The sequence below is a fragment of the Mercenaria mercenaria genome, chromosome 13 (assembly GCF_021730395.1).
Source record: "Mercenaria mercenaria strain notata chromosome 13, MADL_Memer_1, whole genome shotgun sequence".
Taxonomy (NCBI): Eukaryota; Metazoa; Mollusca; class Bivalvia; order Venerida; family Veneridae; genus Mercenaria; species Mercenaria mercenaria.
The window spans coordinates 80,590,883-80,610,772 of NC_069373.1; the positions used below are offsets into that span (position 1 = coordinate 80,590,883).

General features: G+C 35.9%; 1 protein-coding gene across 2 annotated transcripts; it reads left to right on the forward strand.

Moving 5' to 3' along the window:
* Positions 1-3,568: 3,568 nt before the first annotated feature.
* Positions 3,569-10,697, forward strand: LOC123528662 (uncharacterized). 2 transcript variants are annotated; one of them, XM_045308555.2, is made up of 7 exons: positions 3,569-3,629; positions 4,583-4,692; positions 5,430-5,982; positions 6,671-6,829; positions 8,112-8,603; positions 8,920-9,010; positions 9,562-10,697. In XM_045308555.2, the coding sequence occupies exons 5-7, from the start codon at positions 8,361-8,363 to the stop codon at positions 10,413-10,415; spliced, it is 1,188 nt and encodes a 395-aa protein (XP_045164490.2). In that variant the 5' UTR covers positions 3,569-3,629; positions 4,583-4,692; positions 5,430-5,982; positions 6,671-6,829; positions 8,112-8,360; the 3' UTR covers positions 10,416-10,697. The 2 variants fall into 2 exon arrangements, with proteins under 2 accessions (XP_045164490.2, XP_053378432.1); XM_053522457.1 differs by lacking the exon at positions 3,569-3,629 and having other exon boundaries at positions 4,386-4,692.
* Positions 10,698-19,890: the final 9,193 nt, after the last annotated feature.

Sequence of the window (19,890 nt, forward strand, 5' to 3'; positions counted from 1 at the left end):
TTAGAAGGATGACAACTACAAAAGAGCAGATCATAATATCAGTCATCCCGATAAGCCAAACGAGTAAGGCTAGAAGTGAACTTACTGGCATCTGTCCGAAAATTTAACAGTCGTCTCGGTCGGTGTTTGAGCTCTCGGCAGCTCGGGGAGTCGAAGGGATGTAGGGATTGAACGTCTGAACATGAAACAAATACCGCTAAACATTGTAACAGATACCACCTTTGAATGTAAAACATGATTATAAAGGCCACTCTCCCTCTTCAACCATATAACCATTTTTCAGTAGTGTTCTTTTCAGACAGACTTGACTGAGGGTTTAAAACATTTTGGAAACAAACCCTCATGTTATTAAATGTAGCTCTTACCCCCTGCCGAACTCGGACCCACGACACAGACAAGAAAAAAATACACGGTCATGGTGTCTGATTTGGTTTCCACCATGAAAACACATTTAGTCTGTCAAATATTTCAGGCCAGTGGTAATACTACGAAACCAGGTCTCGTGTAACCGAGACGAAGTTCCTGCAACTAAAAATACCATCCACTGGGATAAGAGTCCCGTGTATGCGTGCTTTACATCTGGCACGCTAAAGAATCAGAGAACTTCTCTGGAACTTAGCATCTTCTGTATCGTACACTATCCTCCCACTAAATTTCTGTCTGAGTCGCCCATATTGGTTTTCATTGACGACCATAAACAATTTAAAATAGTTAATCATATAGAAAATGGTTTTGCTCATATTTTCAAACAGAACAGTAATCAAAACATTTCTGCTGTTTCTTATGTGAGAAATGAAGTCAGTGTATGAAAAACACAAAAAAAAAATGAAAAAAAAAACAAACAAAAAAAAACAACGCCCAAAGCATTCGCACATTCAAAGGGGCAATGCAGATTGTAGGGATAATACACGTTTTTTGTGTATTAACGTCTGCAGAAGCCCGACCTTCGGTCTCGGTCACAAACAATCCCGCGGGCTTCTGCAGACGTTAATACACAAAAAAACGTGTATTATCCCTACATAATATTATATTAGTCCACGAGTAACCTTCAGCATCAGTAAAGGCTATAACCAGAATGCTTACATATACGATACGTAAATATGGAATGACTGGATGCCAGCATATTACATGAACGATTTTTATACGATGTCCAATCAAAGGGATTTAGACAAACTTAAAAAAAAATCAGAAATTTCAAATCACTTTAGATTTGCTAAGTTATGTAATTTTCCTGAATAAAATTATTGTGTTTTGTGTTTGTACCCACATGTTGAGTTTTAGAGTTCAATGAATTGCAATACTAGTATACCAAAAATATCGGCGGACTGCATCGTTTGACTGACATAGTCCAGGTTCGAGTCTTTCACATGATATTTTCAGTGAACTTTGAACAGAAAAAGGAAAACAGCTGACATAACATCTTTTGTATAATGATAATAAATAATAAGTATACAAAAAATCCATGTAGAAAATGTTTTTACTAAAAACGAAAACAAAATTGGTGTAATGTATATTTTCATTTTCCTGTGAACATGGTGAATGCAGGACTATGCCTCTTATGTTTTTGTTTACAGGAGATAACTCCTGAGGCGACTAGTTTAAATTTTGTATAATTATGTCCCTTCTCTTCTCAAAGAAATGATTTTTTCTTAAATAAATAAGATTATCTGGTCGGTAGCCAGACTAGCCTATACCATAAAAAATGATTGAACGCTATCTGGTACGTGAAACCACCACCACCACCACCACCACCACCACCAACAACAACAAAAAACAGCAGCAACAACAGCACTACCAGCAACAACAGCAGCAACATAGCTTAGTGTTTTGAATGTTGAACACAGGACTGAACAAACTTGTTTTCAGCTAAACATTTAAGAAAAAGAGAAACAAACCTATCCACGGTCTTCGCTTCCGAGTCTGTTTAATACTTATAAAATTCATTGCAAATGGTTTGTGACCACCGAATCAAAATAATACATGGAACATACTGGGATTGAGGTAACTGTATACCTGAGAATAACGTAACGTCTGTGCGTTCTGATTAGTCTGTCGTGTAAAACAAACCAGGGAAGTGATTATTTTTTCAAAATTTATATTTATTTCATTGGATTTACAGTATTTTATTAAACATGTTGCAAAATGTGCCACATTTTATGTGAATTGAAAAAAAAGTTTTATCAAACGAATTTTTCCCGCCATGCCATCGATGTAAGCAGGAGGTCATCTCATGCACACGAAAATGACTTAAATCATTAAAGTATCACTATTCATATGTGTTTTTCGTTCGATATTTTGGTTTTTGAAAAACTTGTAATTAGATTACGTTTCGATGTATGGAAGGCCGTACACACCATAATATTATAATGCAAGTATATGGGAAAACAATTGGTGGTCTCTAACCAAATAATTGTATTAAAATACATCATCATCACCACCACCATCATCATCAATATTATTATAGGTCTAGAGATGGCTTACTAGCAGATGCATATTTCAATTAGTTTATTCAGGAAGGTCATATACCTATCAGTTGTTCCAGGTTTATTATAAATCACCAAAGATGTTAGTCTAAATAATAGGACGTTTCAGGACAGCGTGATAACTTTAGACTATCGCTGTCTCGTTAGAAGGATGACAACTAAAAATATCAGATCACAAAATAAGTCATCCCGATAAGCCAAATGAGTAAGGCTATCTAAAATGGCGTAAACTTTTGAAAATCAATTTCCAGATTAGATTAAGTTACATCGACAGTTCTTACTTCCATACAATGAGACTTGAGTCATGTGCATGCGGAAATATTCTTTGGTTATGAAGAAACAAATTATAGAAACAATGTACATAGTACTCATTTTCTGTACTGTACGGAATCCTGTGTGAAAACCAGTAGTACAGGTGTTTGAAACAGTCCATTTCTAATCGTATATGGGCTGTATACTATATAAAAACTATAAACTATAGTACATAGGCCATATAGAACATTAATTTAATAAAAAAACTACAGTATATAGGGCGTATAGAACATTAATTTAATAAAAACACTACAGTAAATAGGCCATATAGAACATTAATTTAATAAAAAAAAAACTACAGTATATAGGCCATGCAGAACATTAATTTAATAAAAAACTACAGTATATAGGCCATATAGAACATTAATTTAATAAAAAACTACAGTATGTAGGCCATATAGAACATTAATTTAACAAGAATAGTATGTATCAAGCACCAGTGCATTATACTGTATTCATAAATGTTTTTACGCATGACATGTCATGTGACCGTCTACTGTACAACCGCGAACAAATAATAAAATAAGGTCATACGCATATTCATCGCGGAACGATACGGGATATTGGGTAGTGTGGTTGGAATGATGGGTATACCGTACATAAGAAAATAGGTCAACATCCGTGAGGTGTGTATTGACATATATATAATTAATAATTAAAGTGTGTATAAATCTTTGATGGAGGACAATCACCCGCTTAACTTGTCATATTAAATGTCTTACCCGGTTCTATTATTAGAACGTGTGTTCAAGTTATAAATAGCATACAGGTCACCCGTTTACAAGGGTATCCCACAGTGTTACAAAATGGACGCCGAATATGCCATAGGCTACGGTATGAATTCATTTTGTTTCTTATATCTTATGTTGTATTTTATGCTAGTTTTGATTTAGATATCATTGTGAATTACTAACAAAGTTTATTAAACCATGAATTCGAAAAAAAAAACTTTGAAAATACAAATGTTTCGCATAAGATGACAATTCAATATGGCGGATGTTTTAAAATATTAAACTCGGTTTAAAAATGTGGAGTTAAGGTTGGAGCTCTTGAGCGACCCCACCCCCCACCGCTCCCCTCGCCCAAAAAAGAAATTAAACAGATAAAAAATAAAAAAATAAAAAAGTAAAACTTCATCAAATCGTTAATTTTGCCAATCAGTAATTTCTTTATTTATATGTATATTGGAATGCACTCATTGCCTATTATAGCCATTGACCCACGTGTGCTTGAAACATACTACATGTACTTTTAATGTACTGTGTGGGCTATATACGCTTCTCATTTGTGCCCTGGATGGTTTGGAAAGTTGCTATGCCGGGTTTCGTCTATTTCTATCTCAAAGAAACTAGTTTAACAAGACTTTTGCATATCAATTCTTTTTTATTACACTTAATTTTATTCCATCGCATACGGGTAACGTTCAGTTTTGCTTTTAAATTATTTTGTTACAAAATAACTTACTGGTCTCTTGATTTTTGGACATTGTGTGGTTGCTGCTTCTGTCACGGTGATTAGGGGGAAATTTATTACATACACCCGTGTCTGCGTATCTAAGAGCCATACAGTAGAGCTCGGACACTGTATTATTTTGCGAATATTTGGCATTAGGTTATATTGTAATCATATGGGTCATTTTGTAAGTCGCATCCTAAGGCCTTTTTATAGGAACATCTGGCACGAGCCGGTTCTTGTCCGTTGCAACTTCTACATAAATACCCAGCCCGTTGATGTATATTTTTGTTTGATAACATTGGGTAGCTCAATTTTCTTAATCCCTTTTTCAGTCTTACGGAAATCTTTGTCAAAAGCTATTTCAACACTCGAACATGGAAATGATTTTGTCAGTTAATGAGACGATAAGATAGAAGGATGTAAAGGAAGGCAATGGCAACAGGTGAGATTTGTTTTCTAGCTATGTGTATGATAAACATGTATAATCAAGATGAAAAATGACTTCCTTTGTTTGTTCGTTTTGTCCTTGTGTGTTGACTTTGTGTGCGCGCGTGTGTGTATGCTTATTGTTCGTCTTGTCCTTATGTGTTGGCTTTGAGTGTGTGTGTGTGTGTGTTGTTCGTTTTGTCCTGATGTGTAAGCTTTGAGTGTGTGTGTGTGTGTGTGTGTGGTGCACGCGTTTGCGTGCTGGGGGGTTCGTTTTGAGGAGGCTGCGCTTTTGGTGCGTGGCATTCCCTGTTTAATATTTCTCTTTGTTTTGATTGTTTTACCAAGTTTCCACCGCTATTTTTTCCAAACGTTTTCATTAAAGAGATAAGTTATATTCTCGAATATTTCTCCAATTTTTCAGTCTATACTAGTATTTTGATAGTTTGATACGATTATTGCTCGGTCTGACAGACTCGTATTCATCTTCAATTAACGACTGCTACCCAGGTTACATTTATATACGTACTTAGTGATATGTATCAGATACTGGTCTTTTGTCTTGCAAGACAAGATAATACATATGTTTCAACTTTCAGATATATCAATTTAATCTTTTTACATTCCACTGTCCCAGCCAAATTTCGTCTTGGCTTGTTAACGTATGTTTTGAGTAGTAAAGGGAGACCAGTGTATGAATTATCGTAAACTTGTATTTATTTATTTATTTATTTATTTATTTATTACATTTAGGTTCTGCAAATATAATTCATAGAGACCAGCTTCGTAACTCACAATATGCTAATTGGGTTAAGGCTGGTCTCAGTCTGAAGTACTTCAAGGAAGGTATTGAGGAATTTGTAGATTCATGTTTGAGGCGACAACAAGAAAGTCTTCTGAGCGTCGTCAAGAATGAGTTAAGCCTTACATCAGTACATTGCTATCAATGTACCTTGCAGAGTCTTTGCCACATAAAACACGCAGTTGTGGCAGAGGAAAATCATGTCATTGTTACATGCAACAATCAAGAAGACCATGTCCAAAGAATATCTGTGGTAAGATATATGAAAGGATTATAGTGCAGCATAGGTATGGGTCTCCTTCATGGCACAACACAGATCTCTCCAAGTGGTGTACAGATCACTGGGAAATTGGAAAATGTTTCTTGGACAAGAAAGGTTACAAAGAAAAGACATCAACAGCAGACACAGACTGCAAGGGACTTCTTAACATTATAATCAACAACCTGTTCATTCACAGTTCTATTGACGAGCTAGTTGATCCACCAAATGATACATTTTCAAAGGTATACATAAAACACGCAAGGTCTGTTATGAAAATTAGCGTTAAATCAACATATAGTGAACATTCTGTCAGTGTAACAAAATCTTGTAAGATTGGGGAAAGAATACTATCTTGGCCCACAACCAGCAAACTGGTAATGTTTGTGATAAACTCTGTACATTTTTGTAAATGTTGTTTTTATGCCCCCAGCATCTACTGGTGCGGGAGGCATATAGTGATTGTCCTGTCCGTCCGTCCGTTCATCCGTCCGTCCGTACGAGGTAAACAAATGGGACCGTTTCGTCTAGCATCAATACCCCTTACTACAATGACTTGATACTAATGCAGATGTAACCTGTGACCATTCCTCATCTTCAGACCTCACCTGACCTCAGTTTGACCTTGACCGTGACCTTATTTTGGACTAAGGTTGCTTTATATGGGTCATCCCTTGGTTAACCAAATGGGACCGTTTCGTCTAGCATCAATACCCCATACAAGAATGAATTGATACTAATACAAATGTAAACTGTGACCATTCCTCATCTTCGAACGTCACCTGACCTCAGTTTGACCTTGACCTTGACCTCGTTTTGGACTTAAGTGCAAAATCTATCGACAAGGATGCCACTGGGGGCATCAAGCGTTTATTGAACGCAGCTCATTGTTATGTCTATTTTCTGACAAATATTCGTTTTGATTTTCTTCAGATTAAGTCGGCACGTAATGCAGTTCTACATTCACCAACTTTGGAGTTAACTGATGTTGCTTTGAATAATCTCATCAAAGACATGATAAGTGCACTGAATGACAAGAAATGCCTGAAAGGGAGACAACGATCGGAAGAAGCCATTCAAAAGCTGCTATTGGTAATTCATTTTCAGTTTTTTAAAACTGTATTAAATGGCACACCCCCCGGTCCGCTATGTTTCATATACATGTTGGTATCAAGTAGAAACAGAGAAGTAGAAATAAGCTGCAACTGTTCGTATGTCCGAACACGCATTCAGTACTTTAAGTTGCAAGAGGGGGGCCTCCGTGGCCCGTGATTAAGGTAGCTGACTTCAAATCACTTGCCACTCATCGACGTGGGTTCGAGCCTCACTCGGGGCGTTGAATTTTTCATGTGAGGAAGCCATCCGGCTGGCTTACGGAAGGTCGGTGGTTCTACCCAGATGTCCACTCGTGATGAAATAATGCACGGAGGGGCACCTGGGGTCTTCCTCCACCAACAAAGCTGGAAAGTCGCCATATGACCTTTAAGTGTGGCGGTACGACGTTAAACCCAACAAAAACTAAAGGTTGCAAGAGACAGGGAATTATTTAAAGGAAAACATTTTCTCCGTTGCCACTTAAATCTTTTATAACTTACCCGTTTCCTTCTTTCTGAGACAATGCAAACCAACGTGGGTCGTTGTGAATAACTCTGTCCTATATCTAGGGATTTTAATAATATCAGTAAACAGTCCAATGTAACAATATAAAGCATCGCGCACGCAGTTTTCAAAGGTATGTAACTTAAAAGTTATTTTTTTGTTAGAAATTAGTGGCACATCTACACAATTTACGTCATGTAGCGAAGTTTCAGGCTTTTAATAGTGGGAGAAAATCCGAGATACCCATCCGTTAATCGTCTCAGGCGTGAGTTGATATCATGGTAGAGTCTTCAGCTGAATGGCTTCCTAAAATGCAGCATTCTGTACCCTAAGCAAGATTTCAAACCAACCTCTGTAAGGGGCAAGTGAGTCAAAGTCGGCAACTTTAGTCACTCGGCCACGGAGGCCACTTAACCTAAAGGAGATGTTTTGTACCTCTGCCATTATTCAACTGATCAACCATTTGATTATACTATTATTTAAGAGAAATGCTTTTCATAACGCACACATGACACAATCCTTAAGTTGAAGGTCAAATGCACTGTTTGCCATGTCTCTTTTGTGTTTGGTCCAGAACGCGCCCATTTAACAATACTTCATGCGACATTGAAATCTCTGTAATCCGGCAGCCCTCCCTAGGACTTTCTTGTACTTCATAAAATAGAGAAAAGTGGAAACTTCACAGACTAAGCACATCTGTTTAGCACAAGATATGATGAGAGATGTCTCATGCCTTATTATGATTACGTCCTTATTATATTTTGATTATTTCCAGCTGAAGAGTGACAAATTTATCATAAGTAACAAGGACGAGATGGCAATCCGAGAATCAGCTCTAGAAGCAATCCGAGAAGATTAAGTAGACGCGATTGAAGCTTTGGAAGATAAACAAGAGGAAATTATACAAACCATTCAAGTCGACGAATTAAAGGATAAGGTTGTAAAACTAAGGCAATCTGTCGATTCTTTGAGTTCAAAACAAGCTAATGCTGATTTGAGCTTACAGTCATGAACCACTTTAGAGATGGAACAGTCAAAAACGGAGGAAGATTTGTCAATGACGAAGCAACAGATGACATCCATGGCAAATGTTCAGAACACATTAGAGGCTCAGTTGCAGTCAGTTAGAACCACTGTAAATACACTACCGTCAGTAAACTCCAGACTAGATTCTATAGAGCAGAGACAACGTGTGTTAGATACAGATGTTGCAGGCATAAAGGATACTCAGAAAAATGTGTTGGTCGAGTTGAAACAAATGCAGAATGTAAGCAGAGATTTCAAAATGCCTTCATTGCTTTTGTTTTACATGAGAAAGAAAATATTATATCTTTATATGTAAAATACATCATTAGTTTTTGAATGTTATATAGGTAGTCTTTTATTAATTTACCATTTTGAAAAGATGATAATACATCACAACCTGAAATTTAACCAATGTTCAGTCTATCTTTTATAATCTTCGTTAACAATTAATACTGCTTTTTAGCTTTAGTGACATTGTACATTTTATGGATTTTCGAAATAAGGATAACATTTGTGGAGCAAAATCTGAGGTAATTAAAGCTTGACATTCTTTTCAGGACATTCTACAATTTAAACTTAGGTCAAATGAAGAAGACAAAACTGAACTTTCTCATCAACAGAAGATAGCTTATTTGAAGAAAAAGGCGGGTTCGTATTTCAAAATATTAACTGTTTATATCAATTGATATATACAGTGTGGCTGCCTTTCAAATATCTTTCAGCTTGCGAAATAAACTGTTCAATCTCATATTGCATATACTGGGAAAAAATGAAGACATGATGGATTTATTATCTGAAATTTCGAAATATACCTGTACGCGTAAACTAATAAGCTTTTTCTAAAATTGATAGAACTAGTCCCTCTCCATGCATGTTATAGTTTCCTTCATACATATGAATGTTTTACAATAACATTTTGAACGCCTTCGGCGAAATTAAGTTAATATCATGCAATGTTCGGAATTTCAACATGTCGCAGATTTATTGACATGAAAAATGAAATCATACATGAACGCATACTTGTACAATTATGAAATCTAACTATTATATCATAATGAAGTATTAGTAAAATAAACTACTTTCTTCTTGTCTAAAATGTCAAATTCAGAATCGTCAGGAATTCTTAATCATTTGAAAACAAAAAACTTTTCCACTCTATCGACTTCTTTTAAATTAGTCAAACTTTCGCTATATTTCAGAATTTCAATGTTCCTTGTGTAACTTGTACGATACATACCTTTCAACAATTCCCGTTTCACCAGTATTGGAAGAAATTGATGCTCGCATAGAGGATATATATGTTGCTCTTACAATTACCGACGACCTTGTGCGACAGGAAGAACAAGACTTTTGGACAGTGCCAAGGGAGGTAAATGGCTACGCTGATATCCTTACCAAGAACGACAAGCCTTGCAAGAATGTTTACGTCATAGGAGATGCTGGGATAGGCAAAACTACATGGTGTCTTAAAGTGCTGCGATCATGGTCTCTTTCTTTGAAGAAAATAGCCACAACAATGCCGGCGAATGAAAACTTCATATCAGAGAACTTTGACATAGTGCTGTTTGTTTCACTCAGACTTGCTTCCACGGACTATAACATTTGCGATATGATTCAAAGTCAACTGTTTGAGGAATATCCCAGTATGTACGAATCTGCTTTAGAGATAATGCGAAAAGAACCAGAGAGGTGTCTTTTAATTTGCGATGGTTTAGACGAATGGATACCTCAACAGTCGGTCGTAGAAAGGTCTCCATTGTACGCAGCTGATCTTCTTGGAAGGAAAGATCTGAACGGTGCTATAATAGTTACAACGACAAGGCCATGGAAACTAGATCACATACGCCTCTCTGATAAGCACATTGACCGCTCGGTAACCATCGAAGGATTTTCAACTCACCGAAAGGTAGTGACTCTAGCGACGAAAATAATAGAACATCTCAACATGAAAAACAGTGAAACCTCAATTATTTCAAGGGAAATAACTGATTTTGAGACCGATTTGAAAACTGTCTTTAGACTGGACACGGGTAACAAAAAACCAACAATTTAAAGACCCCACTGCTGCTGACGTACGTTGTTTGCAAATGGTATGATAACGGAAATTTCGGCGGTAATACGGCTTTGAATTATATGAATATTTTTGAATTCCTGTTCGAACATTTTGAAAAGAAATACAACATTCGAAATACACAACAAGAATTTAGCAACAATGAACTGCCGCTTTGTATAAAGAATAGGCCTGGTTGCATGAAATATGCTAATGTTCTTGTGAAACTTGCATCTTTTGCGTTCAACACACTGGTATCTGAAACAGAAGAAAGTAAACTAGTGTTTACAAAAGAAGAAACAGTCAAAGTTTGTCCGACGATGAACTGAAATTCAGCACTAAAGCTGGTATACTTTCATAATCAAAGGCAGTAGATAAGACTCTCACAAAGTTGTCAAAATTAACATTCTTGCACAAAACTGTTCAGGAGTTTCTATGTGCCCTTCACATTGTGTATGAGATCATAAATGACCGAAGTAATGACCTACGTGTTCTAATTAGACACTGCTACTCGAAAAAGAAGCTTGACGAGTATGAAAACGTAATTCTATTTATATGTGGCTTAGACAGAAAATCTGGCAGCGTTCTTTCAGAGTATTTAGCAAACATTGCTGATTCTGAGCTAGAATTCAACCACCACATGGTACCAGCAACTTTAGATTTAATAGTAAAATGTGATGAAGAGTTTGACGGAATCGGCAAAGAGTACTTTACTGACAGTTCCTATGCTATTAGAACTCACATGGTGTACTTTGGTACAGAAAATACAATTGAATTACTTAATCGTATGGATAGACTATTTGAACGCAACAAAGAACACGTAACCATTTTAGAAATGACTATATCTTCAGAAGTTGGAGGAAGAAATGAACTAAAAAGACTGCTAGCATTCTTTCGCATCTTAAGAAATATACATAGTGCTGTTAATTTAAAAACTCTTAAGATAGAGAGCATGCCTGTCAGTAATATAGACATTGGACGTTATTTGTTTTGTTTTGAGGAGTTGATTAATTTAGTAGAATTTGTTCTAAAAGATACAAGTGCCATGTCAAGATCAAAACAAAGCAAAGGCGTATGGGTTAGGCCGATGAAAATAGATTTATCATCATGTACAAAACTAATAAAACTGCAGGTGGTTGAATGTTTGTATGAACTTGTCATAAATTCAATTAAGCCTATGCAGTTTGTGGATGTCGAATGTTTTGCAAGGACTGCATGTATGAAGACACCTGTTGTTGTCTATATATCATCTAACACATACATTAAAAGGTTCAATATACGTAACTATTCGTCAGTTAATAGTACTATAAAATTGATTGATATGAACCAAGAAGAACCAACAAATAATCCGATAAGACAAACAACGTCGCGAATAGAAAGTGTTACGGTTGGGTTTTCTGGATGTGCTGAAACAGTATTCGATTCTCGATTTGAGATACATGAAATTGATGTTGTGGAATGCTCGTGCTGCAAATTTGCAGTAACCTCAATGAAGTCTTTAAGACTTGGAAATAGAATTACAAAGAGAGTTTCTGACTACATTCAATGTTCTTTACAGTTGCGTAAATTGACTCTAACCGGCTTACACGATGACGATTTAAACCATTTGAAATGCGTTTTACCCGGGTTACCTTGCCTGGAGGCTTTAGAATTGGACCCTCCTGGTGATACGTTTTGTTTCCTTCAATATATTAGACAACTGCCTCATCTGAAAAGTATCAAACTGTCATTTTGCCTTATACTTGAGTTGGAAAACTTTCTAGTTCAACTACACCATTTAAGCAATTTGCAAATTATTGACATCAACTTAATACATGCAGTGTATCTGGATGGTGAAATGAGAGATATTTTCAAAGATATTTTTAACAGTACATATATGTCAAAAGACATTGTGTTTATGCAACACGAAAATGTTTCTATGGTAAGGTGGTATGGCGCAGATTCATATTACAGGGGTGAAATGAGAGATAGGTATGACCTTATCAGACTTTTCGATTTTATAACATTACATAGCAAAGAATGTAATGAAGATACATATATTGACCATGGTGAACTAAAGAAGGCAGGATTGGATATGTTTGTTTGTGGTGTGAAAAAGTCACAGATTGAAGCGTACTCGTCTACTGTTTACTTTAGAAGTTCAGGCTTGGAAACTTCGTCACTGAGAGGATTATCAAGTTTAACCACGCTAAAGATTGGCGGCATAACTCAGGACATTTTTGTCAGATTGGGTGTACAATTAAAGTTTCTATCACACCTCACGACGATAGAATTACGATCGTTGCTGTGGTTATACGTTGACACTGAAAGAGTGTTTGGATGTTTAAAGAATTTGAAGTCTTTGAAATGTCTTGCATTACGACAAGTATCACATGCATGTTATAGAGCTGTTAGTGACCATTTTGTGTATCTAGAACAGTTGCAGACACTAAAAGTTGAAGACTTTCTCGGTTGGTTATGTCCCACAATGCTAAGACTAGTGCCAGATATAAACAATCTTCGAACCTTTAACGTTGATATGATTTCGCATGCAGATTCAAGAGTTCTAGGGATGATTCTCCCGAAATTGACATATTTAGAATACTTCTATTGCAAAGGCGAAGGAGAGAATTGGTGTGGTTATATGTTTTTCGATTTTACTCCACTTAAATGTATAAAACAAATTCACATCTCTGAACTTGACATTGAGTTAGATCAGTGGAGAGAATTCGAAAAACGCCTTCCCCTTACCAGTTGCAATATAGATTTAGAGGAGGCAACAATTAATCAAGACGATGTGATTGAATATATTAAACAGTCTGACAGATTTACAGCACAGCAATGGAGAGCAGTTGCATCATATAAGTATAATATTTCGTTTACGCTTAGTGACAACATTAATAGATAAACTAGGAAGGTGCTATTGAAACTATTCATACAAGTGTAAATGATATTATTGATATAAGAATGAAATGAGACAGTGTTTTCATATATTTGTATTAGTACTGATTATAAAACAGTTTGAAAAAAAATAGTATTTAATCTATTCTTATGAAAATTTACTAAATTGTTTATTCCTCGTTTAGAGAGAAAAATAGTTTGAAAATTTGTGAAAACCTGTATTAGTGACATGATATAACTTTTGCATAATATGTAATTTAAAATTCTGGAAAATCATTGTTTTTCTTACGTTCATGCAGAAACTAGAAACAAGTATAAACAGTTATTTAAGGAAAATCAGATTCTACCTTATTTTACATATAAAGTTGTTTGTGTTGTCATGGCAACGGAAATTCCAAAGCACTCATCCATCATGAAAATATAGAGGTGTGTAAATAAAAGGGCCGTGATGAAACAAAAATACACGGTTAAGTTATCTTTCAGTAAAAACATGAAATAGAGAAGATACATAATTACTTTAAATTTTCATATTTGAAAGGTAAAAGAATGTTCTACATGAATGTTTCGATTTTTTGTCACTTATATGAGGTTTCTTATGGAATGGCTTGTGTATTATGTACGATTTTCAATCTGCGATGAAAGTAAAGTCACTTCTGCCCGTGTGTGTGTGTGGGCGTGTGCGTGTGCGTGCGTGTGTGCGTGCGTGTGTGCGTGCGTGCGTTTTTGTGTGGTCAAACAGATACTAGTATGCTATTTTTTGTTCAGTCAATAACATTTTTGGTGGCTGCTGCCACCAGTGTTAAAAAGAATACTCTGTTTGAGAATTCGTGTCAGTTCTTAAGACCATCCTAACAACACAACCAAAAATAGTTCCAGGCTTTCCAGGGAAATGATTATCTACACAACGTGCAGAATATGCAATGCTACAATATATGCCTTAATACCATTTTTAATGTAAATTCGGCAACTAAAATCAATACAAACAGAAGTCAAAGTTTTAATTAAAACAACCACGTGTATGAATACAAATATGCAAATTTATGATCACGTGAATAAACGTTGACCTCATGTCACCTGAACTGAGCGATGATATTGATTTGCTTAGGTAGCAGATGGCGGTTTTTTCTAGTACTTCGGACTTCCGAGCGATGTGGCCAAGTCAGACGGCTTCCGATATCTTACGAGATGCAGACCTGAAAATAAAAAGATACCGGTTTACATCTTACTTGAAGAAGAAATAAAATACATAGTAAACTTCATATAAAGTATAGATTTTTAAATCCACAAGCCACCTGAAAGATAATTTCAGCCCGCGAAAATACATGACATTTCAGCCCAAATTAGCCATAACTCCAACTGGCTATAAAATGTTAGGGGAAATGATAGAGCCAAATGGCCACTTGCATTCTGTACTCAGTTTCAAGTATTACTTGCAGAGCTGGACAAAAATACCTGTCAACCGATTACTTTTTTCACTATTTTCAACTGTGTGAGGCCTATATGACATTTGACAGTTCACGAGACGCTCAATGCTGATAGTGGTATATATGCATTTCAAGCAGTTATATGAAAATGATGCCATCAAGCTTACATTCGCATCTGCCAGAATTTCTGCAACATACCATTCTTAAACTTGTTAATCACAAACTCACATCAACAAATATTTCAAACATCAAAACAGCCTTCACTTCAAGGTTTTATCTCTAATGACAGATTTTGACCTGGCCAATTCGAATCTGTGGCTGGAAACTACCAACTGCTACCTTAGTACTGCCCTAGAGGTCACGTAGCTTATAACGTAGAAAAGGTAGAAACCTAGCCGGGAATCCAGACTGACAATTCAAACATGTTTCCTAACCGCATTGTCACATGTATAACTCCCGAAATATAAGACTGTATTTGATAAAGAACGATGACTTCTAATAGCAATAATCTACAGATTATATACATCTACAGATAATCCACGGCTAAAAATAGAAACGGAATTTCAACGGAAAAGTTTCCGAACATTTCCGGTCCATAGACAATACCAGTTTGTACCTACCATAGCTTTTCCAGCAAGTTGTAACAATTTTCAAGTATGTCAGAATAAACTTAAATGTTCGTCAATCATAGCTATCAAATTATAAGATATTATATTAATGCAACCCTAGTGATCTAAGAATGTTACCGAATTTAAGACAGTATTGTCTCGTTGTCGTTTCAAACACTCGAAAATATGACCACATGTTAATTAGGCTATTTATAGAAAATCGATAATCAGCAGTGATACGGATTTCCTCAGGCGTTGCTACTGCCAATTAACACTAATTAGCGCACTAATTTAGTAAGATGATTTATGAACAGAACAGAACAGGACAGTAATTTATTGATATAACTTGAACATGTACAGTTCATCGTTATATTAAGAACAAAATATAATTAAACATGCTTTGCAATACGAGAGTGAACAAAACAAAAGAATATTCAGTTGACATTCATTCAATATTGTTTGCAATGTGACCTGCCACGAGAATCAAAGACATGTGTGTTTTCTAAATAATATTCCCTCACGGATAATCTTCCTTCAGCAAATGTACAACATAAGATACTATATTAATGCATAGATACACATGTATTCGGTACAATTTTGTCTAACAAAACACGAATTATCAACGGGCGCACCGATGATATTAATACTCGCCTTTTTGAAATGGCAATATGTCAGACTGTAGCAAGCCATCGGATAACAGATTTGACCAACTTAAAAATTGAATTGTTTTAAGACAGATTCTGCTCACTTCAGTCGCACCAAGAGTAAACCAACATAGTGCATTTGTGACCAGCATGGACCTGCGGATCCGCACAGTCTGGTCAGGACCCATGCTGTTCGCTAACGGTTTCTCTAGTTGCAATAGGCTTTGAAAGCGAACAGCATGGATCCTATCCAGACTGCACGGATGCACAGGCTGGTCTGGACCCATGCTGGTCGCAAACGCACTATGTTGGATTTCTCATGGTGCGGCTCAAAATATCTGTATTGATACAAATATGTATAAAAATTAAAACGGTTTCGTTTCGCCAGTTACATAATTTATTTTTCGACTTTTTTCTCGGTCTGACTAAAGTTGTAAGTTTGTCTGACTTAAATGTCCAACATTTTTGCGAAGCCTGCTGTTATGTCTAGCGGACTTTTGAGTATAGCAGATTGAGTGATAATTAATGCGCCTCTTTAATACACTGGCTGCAGAACTGAAATTCTGAGGTGCATTTGTGGTGCATGTTTTATGCTGTTTTCTTCCACAAAAATCTCATGAAAACCAAAGTTATCCGATAAGGACTAAATCAGTGTGTACATAATTAATGATAGGCACTGTCCAAAAGCTTTAGAAAGAAATCTTAAAAGCTGAATGGTTTGTATAAAAAACTTCATGACTGGCAATGAAAAAATGATTAATTTTGAAACCAAAGCTGAATATTTTGCACCCCCCCCCCCCCCCCCACACACACAAAAAAAAAAAAAAAGTTCTTCTCAGGTTTATATTAAGAATTCCTCAAATGTCATTTTCTTTGTAATATTTTACACATTGATTAGCAGCCACCATCAGCGCTTTGAGCGCTTTGATTATGTATGGACTGATATTCAAATAACTTAGCACAATCCTTTATTCTAATGAGACAGTGTGTCGCGCATGGAACCCTTCTTGTAGTTTTAGACAGTTTTCCTCAATTATCTTACCTGGCCCATTGCATTTGCATGAAAATGGATTTTTAATGACTTAGCACTCAACACAATATGGTGCATACGCGACAAAGATCTCTAGTTCAAAGGTCAATGTCACTCAGAGAGGTCAAAGACTTTTAGTTCATTTTTCATGTCCGGTCTATGAACTTACATGAAAGTGCATGGATATTTAAACTATTTGACACAAACCTTAGCCATACGACAATATGCTGCATGCAAGACCGACACATTCGGCTTAAAGGTAAAAATGTCACACAAATGTTTATGAAAAACTTTTTTTTAAATGTTCGTGTCTTGTCTATAAAATTTGGGTAGAAATAAGAATACTCAAATAGCAAATATTCATCATGGCAAGTTAAGGGTCTGTCTTTCAGTCCATTTCCTGTGCATATATGGTTCAAATAACAATGTCCGCCATATTATTCGTATAATTTGGCAATATCATTTAATATCAATAAAATACAATGTTCCTAGTTCCAAAGGTAAGTAAATTTTTATAATAAAATGTAAAAACTTGTCCTGTGTTGAGACGTTAAAGGTGCTGAAAATTACCAAAATTGATGGTACCCATCGAGGGCCGTTAGAATTATAGTGAGATCAAAGCGTGCAAGCAAGTTGCTGTCTTCCCAGACGTGGATACTGAACACCGGCACGGAATATGAACACTGTGCTTTTTGCAGTAATGTATTTTCACTAAAATTTACCAAGTTTTCCTGCACACAGAAAGACTTTTATATTTTTGTTTATGATGGACAGTACCCCTCGCGCGTTTGTTTTAGTGCCGCTACAGATAACCCGTGTGGGCGTATCCGCTGAGGAATAGTTTAAGATACAGAAAATGCCCGAAGAAGCGTCCAAACATGACTTGATGGAGTAAACAGTGCTCTCCCTACCTTGCTTTATACACATTGTGTTTGACTTTATAAATGCTTAAACATTTCAATGTTAATAGATTGTCGCATCTTTTGATAAGCATTTGATAAATTCCTTGATTGTAAAAAAATGCATAAAGAAGCGATTTATTCGTTATAGTTAGCATTCTCAACGTTATAGTACCGCCTCGTAGCCTAGTTGTAGAGCGCCCGCCCACTTCGAGTGCGAGAGGTCGTTGGTTCGATCCCTGGCCGCGTCATACCAAGGATGTAAAACTGGTACTTCCTCACGTGGCGCTCATTGAGAGGATAATTCCAGGACTGGTCATCCTTGTGTCAGTATGTGATTGGGTGAAGTATCATGTCACGTGTTTACGGCATGCTATTCAAATGAACAGCATTATAAAATTAGGAATTCCGTTCACTGCAAACAGAAAATTCCAACGTTTAAAATATGACTGAAAAAGAAATTGTTTTAAAAGACGCTTAATCCGAACAAACATTCACGCACGCACGCAAAGCTGAGGCCTTTAGGGTCCTGCAGTAAAATGAACAAGGTTAGCTTTATAATGTTTTTTGTATAAGCCTTTCAACAAGCCTGTTTATTATGCTTGCTGAACTAATTATAACCTAATATTGAAGAGTAACTTCATTCACTTAAAAAAGATGAAAAGCGGCACATACAGACAGTCATAAAATGAATAAACTCCAAAAGAACCTTTCACCACTCGTGGTCAGGTTTGGAAGACAAACAAAACGTTAAAAGGATATACTAGTACATGTGACCAATTCAGATGAATTTTATTCGGTAACTGCTTTGAGCTGGGTACAAGTCTATAAACTAAACTCTTTTAACGCCTTTTACAATCAGACCAGAATGTTGAAGAGTCAGCTTTCAGAGCTAACTTTTATTGATGCTGTTGTTCATTGGCATTTTATGTGTTTTAACTTTTAGAAAACCAAGTTTTCAAGCGTTAGACGTGCTTCCATGTTGATTATTTTCTGCGACGACTTTTTCTTCTATACAGCAGGCGGCACGCGAGATACAGATGTTTTTCTTTATATTTTATTACACTAAAAGAAGGCAATGTAAGAAGATTTGTTAACTTCTTGTAGTTTTCATTTATAAAATAACATAATGTAGATAATGATTAGCAATAACTTATTCATATCGTATCAGAAGCTTGATATAAATGCAATTTCATAAGCAACAGATAATCAGAAAATCATTTATGCAATAAACATGGTATGAATAATAATCTATTGAAGGCCGGTTTGCCATGCTAATTGCAAAATGCCAAATAACAAATACTAAATGCCAATAACTTTATAATTAATGCCAATTATTTAATTCTAAATGCCAGTTACTAGTACTTTATGGTAAATGCTACATACCAAATGCTTTATGCCTTATACTTATTGCTAAATGTCAAATGCCAAATAGCTAATGCTTATTGCTAAGTGATAAATGCTAATTGTCAAATTCTCTAACTTTACCAATAAATGACTTCTATCTCTTAACCTAATGAATGTAACTTTTAATTATTTATGACATATAATATTCTACCAGTCTGACATGAACATGATCTACTGGCCATAAGAACATTGGACCGAAACTGTTTACACTTAAAATGTTTAGGAAGAAGTTTTGAATAGAGAAAAGTTATCTAACAAAGGCCTATGACTATTCAAAGGATGCATTCATATTCTGATATATTCGGCTCTTTTAGTAAGCACTTGGCAATAAGCATTTGATATTTATTGTTTCGCATTTCTCATTTAACAATTAGCATTTATCTCCTGACAATTGCCGTCAATAATTGACATTAAGCATTTGGCAAATTGCATTAGCATATCGCACCGGCCTTCCACACGGCCTTCCATACAAACGTTCTAAATGATGCACATTACATGTAGTGATCCATCCCAGAAAAGCATGAGTAGTCGCCTATCATTATCTTAATTATAACAATTTCCTACACGTACGCATATACGTACACGT